The 6,933-nt window shown below is 66.9% G+C and overlaps 1 protein-coding gene across 1 annotated transcript; it reads left to right on the forward strand.

Moving 5' to 3' along the window:
• Positions 1-3,142: 3,142 nt before the first annotated feature.
• Positions 3,143-5,790, forward strand: MNEG_12392 (Ribosomal RNA small subunit methyltransferase B; the record flags this gene model as incomplete). Its single annotated transcript, XM_014039136.1, has 5 exons — positions 3,143-3,307; positions 3,677-3,847; positions 4,136-4,642; positions 4,878-5,076; positions 5,435-5,790. 5 exons carry the CDS (start codon positions 3,143-3,145, stop codon positions 5,788-5,790), a joined length of 1,398 nt encoding a protein of 465 aa, XP_013894590.1.
• Positions 5,791-6,933: the final 1,143 nt, after the last annotated feature.

The following is a 6,933-nucleotide window of genomic DNA, read 5'->3' on the forward strand; positions in this document are numbered from 1 at the left end:
GTTTGTGATTGTGCGAAGGGGACGCATGCGGGCGTGTGCGTACGCAGGGGGCGGCGCACGAGCAGCGAGACCGCAGGCTCTCAACCACACCAAACACGCGCGTGCACCGCGCGACGTTGCAACATGCCCCCTGCCGCCCTCAACCCCCACCTCGTCGTGCATGGTGGCGCCTGGGCTGGTGAGGCCGGGGCACATGATGTTGGCCCCTGACAACACAAACTTGATGGCTCCCTGGGGAAGGGCAGGGGCAGGGGCGGGGGCAGCGCGGCGCCCTCAGCACAGCGGGCGCGTCCGGCGGCGGCAGCAGCAGTGGCAGTGGCAGCAGCAGCAGCGGCAGCGGCAGCAGCGGCGGCAGCAGCAGCAGCGGCGGCAGCAGCAGCAGCGGCGGCAGCAGCAGCAGCGGCGGCAGCAGAAGCAGCGGCGGCAGCAGCGGCGGCAGCAGCAGCAGCAGCAGCAGCAGCAGCAGCAGCAGCAGCAGCAGCAGCAGCAGCAGCGGCAGCGGCCAGCGACACGGCCTGAGGGTGCGCCGCACAGGCGGCGGCGGCGCACGCCTGGGTGATTCGGCGCGTGCGCCCGCCAACACCCGCGCGCTGCTGCAGGCGCAGCAGCAGCGCGCACCTTGTCCGTCCGCAGCTTTGGCATCATGTCTGGGTATTGGTGGAGCACCCGCATGGTGGGGAACCACCGCCCCTCGCGCTCTGAGAAGAATAGGGGGGTGTTGTGGACGATGGCCACCTGCATGTAGTTGGGACTGGGGTTGTGGTGTCGAGAGGAAGCAGGCGTCGGAGGTTGGGATGCAGGTTGAGAAATGGGATGAGTTGTTGCTTGGCGGAAGCTGGGCTCGACGGGGCTTCGGGGCATGCGCCTGCAACAGGCGAACGGGCAGCGCGGTCGCCCTCGCCGGAGCAGTCCCTTGAGCGACAACAGCGGCGGCCGGCGGCGCGGCCGCGCAGCTGCTGCACGGCTCGTTGTATCGGCTTTTGAGTTACAGGGCCGGGGCGCCGTCGGAGGCTGCCGCATGCCATAGAAACCGCACCACTTTGCTACAAACATGGGCTCCTTTTTGGGAAGCAGCACGTCTACCACGCCATTCTCCACCAGCCAAGGATACTGCTCTGAAACGGCAGCTGCGGAGGGGGGACGGGGGACAGCCATCGCTATCAGCGGGGGCGTGTCGGCAGTGCTGCCCCCCCCTGCCCAAGCGCAAATGCAGCACTAGCGGCAGCCGCTGCGCTCGCCCGCCCCTGTTGCCAGTCCTCACATCTGATGCCGCGTGCTACTGAGGCCTTGACTTGATTGTTTCCAGAGACCTCAAACTTTTTGAACATGGCTGCTGCTGCTGCTCAGCCCACGGAACGATAGTCACGGGGACTGATCTAGCGATCTCGTAGTTTCAAGTCGAATTCAATCCAATGAGTGACGACGTACGATGTACTGATACGTTGTCGCATATCATACGTGAATGATAGCACACGGTATACTGTAGCAGGCCTATGGTGACCTGCGTCAGCAGCCACTTTTCCCACTGCACGTTCGCTTTTGACGTGTCTGTGTTGCACAGAGATATGATTTGGAATATCTAATGTGGAGCTGAGCTTGGCAGGCGACAGTCGCATCAAACCTGTGCGTGGCGGCCGTCGCTCACTCGCGCCACGCACACTGCGCAGTGACAGCTCCAGCGCAGCAGCGTGTAAATATAGGTTCAAATAGCACGGAAGGATGCGTACGATGCACAAGCGCTGCCCTCACTCCAATGTAGCTTCCAGCGGCCGCACGAGGCGCTCGCCCGCGCCGCCCGCCCGTCCCCGGGTCCTGGCAGCCGCAGCAGCGGCCGACGCCCGCGGCCCGCGCGGCGGGGCGGGGCGGGCCGAGGGCGGCGCGGCCGGCCGGCAAGAGCTGCCGCGGTGGCAGCGCGGCCCGCTGGACCGTCCGTCTGTTCGGCGCGCGCCCCCTCGGTGAGCGAAACCGCTTGGGTTGCTGGTGACGCCTGGGTTGACCCATGTATTGAAGCACGACCTGTCGTGGCCATCTGTAGCGGTCACTCAAGTACCTCAAAATGTGAACGGCGGCGTCTCGCTGCGTTGCAGGTGGGAAGACGGAACTTCCCCAGAGGAGCATCAGCAGCAGCAGCAGCAGCAGCAGCAGCAGCAGCAGCAGCAGCAGCAGCAGCAGCAACAGCAGGAGCAGCGGGCGGGGCGGGCTGCTCCTACTGCTCCTGCTGCTCTCAGGCAGGATGGGCGGCGACAGGACCAGCAGCAGCACGAGCGGCCGCAGCAGCGGCAGCCTCGCCGGCCCCCCAGCGGCCCCCCCTCTGCCCGCAGCGAAGCAATCCGACAGGTGGGCCGGGTAGTACCCTGCACCCTTCACCGCCCGAGCGCACTCTGGGCCCCCCTGGCTCGAAAATGCAAACCCCTCTGATTGCCACAGCAATCGTGGGCGGGCGGGCTGCTGGAACCGACACCTCGGCCGCCACTCCTCTGCTCCATGCGCCCAACACCGCGTGCCGCCGCCACGCCCAGCCTGCTTTGGCCCGCTGCAGCTTGAAAAACTCTCATAGCAAATCGCTCAGCGTCCCGGGCCAAACGTTTGACCCCATCTGACCGCTGCGCTTTCCCGTTCGACCGCCGCCCGCCGCAGCTGCTGCGCATAGAGCAAGAGGGAGCGTACTCTGGCCTGGTCAGCGGGCGCACAGGGGCCGGGCCGGCAGCGCGTGCGCCACCGCGGCCAGGGCCGCTGCAGCCCGCCGGGGCCGACGGCGGCAGCGAGGAGGGCGCAGACTTGGAGGATGAAGGGCCTGACGGCGGCAGCAGCAGCGGGGTGGCCGTTGGCCTTGACGACAGGCGAGTGGGCATGCACTCGTGCGCACGTGCACCCGCGTGGGCGTGTGTATATTTGTCTGTACACATGTGTGTGAGGTTTTGAAGGGCGAGGCGCCGCAGCTGGCTAGGTTGCTGGTAGGGGTGCGTTGGTCGATTCCAGCCCAGCCTCAAGCCACAGTCACATTTCAGGCTTCAATCTCGCAATCCAGACCTTGACCCACGCTGCGCTGCGAACCACCCTGCGCGACCTCGCATTGCAAACGCCCGCATCCAGCGCCGCTGCTCTCAAATGCGGCTGTTTGCCCGGCCTGTTTCTCTTTCTCATGCCGCTCTTTGCCATTTTGAACCAATTTCAAATTTTGAAAAGGGACCTGCGGTTTGCCAAGGAGCTGGTGTCTGGCGTCACCCGGTGGCGCCGGCGGTTGGATTACGTAATCAGCGAGCTCGCGGGGCGCACCACCGAGTCGCTCGAGCCGGAGATGCGCCAGGTGGGGACCGGGGGAGCATGCCCTGCTTCTTAGGGACCAACACGGCTGTGCGGGAAAGCACAGCCACGTGCACGCACACAATACTATTGAGCATGGCAGGCTGCATCAGCTTGTGAACAGAGTGCATCAACTCGTGGAACGAGTTGAGAGGTTTGGACGAGCAGCAGCACGGCTCCCCAGCCTCACCCCGGACCTGCCCGTCATCAAAGCGCCCTGCGCCCTTCCCCCTTACGCCCTGCAACCCCACGCCCCACGCCCTGCGAGCCCGCGCCCCGCGCCCCTGCCGGCTGCTGTCCCAGGAGCCCCCCCCCCCCCAAAAACACCCCTGCCCTCCAAAACCACCGTGCCTTTTTACATACGCCCCGACAGGTGCTGCGTCTTGGCCTGTACGAGCTCACACAAATGGGGGCCCCCTCACATGCGCTGAACGAGCATGTAGAGCTAGCAAAGGCCTGGGTGCGGCCGGCGGCGGCCGGCTTTGCAAACGGCGTGCTACGAGAGGCAGCGCGCCGCGCGGAGGCCGGGAAGCTTCCAGACCCGGTGGGTGGTCGGTGGGGCGGGCGTTGGGGGAGGGGTGGCCTGGCGGCTCAGCGTCCCAAGCGCGTGTGGCGTGGCCGCTCGGCGGTGGGGTGGGCTGTGCCCCCGAGCGCCGGCGCGGAGTCCCCTGGTCCCCTCGAGGGCGTTATGCAAGACGTCTTGGGCCGATCGCAGCGCACGCGCCCTAAACCCTGGCTTGGGAGAGCTGATGCGCAGCCCGCTGCACCCTCGCATTCACACACGGTGCGCCCAGTCGCGACGCGACGCGCCCGCCTGCGCCCCGCCCCGCAGGCCGCCATGGCCGGCGGCTCCAGCGTCCGCGACCGCGCGCGGCGCCTGGGCGTCGTCCACAGCCACCCCACCTGGCTGGTCGCCCGCTGGCTGCGCGCGCTGGGGGAGGAGTCCACGCTCTCGCTGCTCGTCTGCAACAACGCGCGCCCCTCATACTCCCTGCGCGCCAACGGGGCGGCGCTGGCGGCCGCGGATGAGGAGGACGGCGCCGCCGACGAGCAGGGGGCGGCGACGCCGGCTGCGCGCCTGCTGCGGCGGCTGCGGGCGCTCGAGGGCGTGGAGGCTACCCCCTCCCCTCTGCTCCCATCGGATTTCGTGCGCGTCGCGTCCGGCCTGCAGTCCGTGCTGCGATCCGGGCTGGTCGCGCGGGGGCTGTGCGCAGTCCAGGACGAGTCCACGGGCCTGGCGGTGCAGCTGCTGGACCCGCGGCCGGGGGAGAGGCTGCTGGATGCCTGCGCGGCGCCGGGCAACAAGACGCTGCTCGCAGCCGGGCGGATGCTGGGGCAGGTGCGTGCGCGTACGCTGGTGCACTTGTGCGCGTGCGGGGCCGGGGATCCATGACGCGGCTGTCGGCTAGGGGCATTGCGAGTTGGCCGCGCTGCGCCTCCATGGCCGTGTGGCACAACCAGACATCCGTTGAGGCTGTGCTTGTTGCAAGCAGCAGCGTACCAGAAAACCTCGCGCTGCCTTGGCTTACTTTCCATTTGTGAAATTGTACCGTTTTGTTGTTGCGACGGCTCAGGGGCGCGTCGTCGCACTGGACGTCAGCGCCGGGCGCCTGCAGGCGCTGCGCAACGCGGCCGAGGCCCAGGGCCTGGGCGCCATCGTCACCACGCGCGCGGCGGACCTGCGGCAGGAGGCGGCGGCGGCCAGGGCGGCGGCGGATGGAGGCGCGGCAGCGGCGTCGTTCGATAGGGTACTGCTTGATGCGCCGTGCTCAGGTGCGTGCCAGAGAGAGAGAGTGTGTGTGTGAGTGTGTGTGTGTGTGTGTGCACGCGTGTACGTGTGTGTGTGTGCGCGCGTGTGTGCGCGTGTGTGTTTGTGTGAGTGTGTGTGTGTATGTGCGCGTGTTGACGGGGGGGCGCGCGGCAGTGGGCGCAACGTGGGAGATGCTGGCTGGAGGGGGCCCGTTTCGGGGAGGGGGCCCGATGTGCGAGGGCGCCGCACAGCGAGGGGCCGTCCCGCAGGGCCACGCTTGGTGGCGATGGCCCGCGCTTCCAATAGCGTCCCGCTCGTCCAACTCGTCCGTCAACTACCTGAACCAGACACCAATTTCACAACCGCCTTGTCGAGGCGCAGGCACCGGCGTCCTGGCGAAGCGCGCGGACCTGCGCTGGCGCCGCACGGCCGACCAGATTACTCAGCTGTCCACCCTCCAGGATGACCTGCTGAACGCAGCCTCGGCCTTCGTGAAGCCCGGCGGCCTACTGGTCTACAGCACCTGCTCGATCGAGGTTGACGAGTGCTCAGATCGCGTCCGCGCGTTCCTCGGACGCCCCGAGGGCGGGGAATTCGATCTGGAGGCGCCCCCGCCGGGGCTGATGCCCGAGGGGGTTGTTGGGCCCGACGGGTGCGTGGCGACACTGCCACATCAGCACGGCGTGGACGGGGCGTTCGCGGCGCGGCTGCGGCGGCGGGGCGCGGCGGGCGCGTGAGCTGCGGGGCGGGCCGCGGTTGACGCGCGTTGTGCTAATTGCCTTTCACGTCAGGCTGCTGCCACTGTGGAACACCATGAATGATTAATGGAGCCTCAAGAATGTCTGTTACTCGTGACCAGCGATCGCGTGAATGGCGGGCGCAGAATGGCTGTCAGGTGCAGCTCTCGCAAAACCAGCGCTCTCAATTTCGAGGGGAGGTGCGCTCTCGACACGCGCAAACTGCTTTGGAATAGACAAGCAACTGTCTTGAACATGCAGCGATAGGCGTCTCGCAGGGTGGACTCTCTGAAAGAGCACTCACAGATCCTTGAATAGAGGGGCGACCGGGGTGCGCCGCCCGGGCCCTGGGCAAGGGACCGCGGGCGGGAGGGGCGGCGCAGAGAAAGGCAGCGAGGGCCCCACGGGGGCACACGCGGCAGCACAGCGCAGCAGCACACAGCAAACATCAACGAGGGCAGCAAATCCGACAAATGGGGGCTGAAGACGACCGGTCAAACCCGGTCAAAGGTGGTCAAACTTTTGAGGGTGCGTCGGTGACGCCAGCTGTAGTGCCTAATCGCTGTCCTTGTTGATGTTGAGGACCGCCATGAATGCGCTCTGGGGCACCTGTGGGGACAGAACAAGGGAGGCGAAGGAAGGGAGAGCGGGGCGGTATACCATCAGTGACGGTCCCTCTCATGGCTTGTGTCGTGACGGCCACTATGTGGGTGTATATATCTTCTTTGGATCAGGGCCGCGGCTGGTCGTGTTGGGGGGGACGTCAAACAACCAGAGGTCTGCAGCGACTCCAGAAAGGGCCACGCGGAGACAGCAAGGATGAAACTGCAACTCTCCGCCCTCTCCCACCCAGCGCAGCAGCGTTGCACCGGGCCCCTCGCTGCCAACAGTCACACGGGGACGCCCTCGACGACCACGCGAGCACGAACACACAGCCGCGCACCTCCACGCGGCCGATGGCCTTCATGCGCTTCTTGCCCTCGGCCTGCTTGTTGAGGAGCTTCTTCTTGCGGCTGATGTCACCGCCGCTGCGGGGTTGTTTCAGGGTGAGAGGGTTGGGGTTTTAGAGGGAGGGTGGTAAGAGGTGGGCGAGAGCATTCAAGGGAGGAGGGGAGGCGGCGGGGGTCAGGCAGGGGTCAGGCG

Source organism: Monoraphidium neglectum (assembly GCF_000611645.1).
Source record: "Monoraphidium neglectum strain SAG 48.87 unplaced genomic scaffold scaffold03222, whole genome shotgun sequence".
NCBI lineage: Eukaryota > Viridiplantae > Chlorophyta > Chlorophyceae > Sphaeropleales > Selenastraceae > Monoraphidium > Monoraphidium neglectum.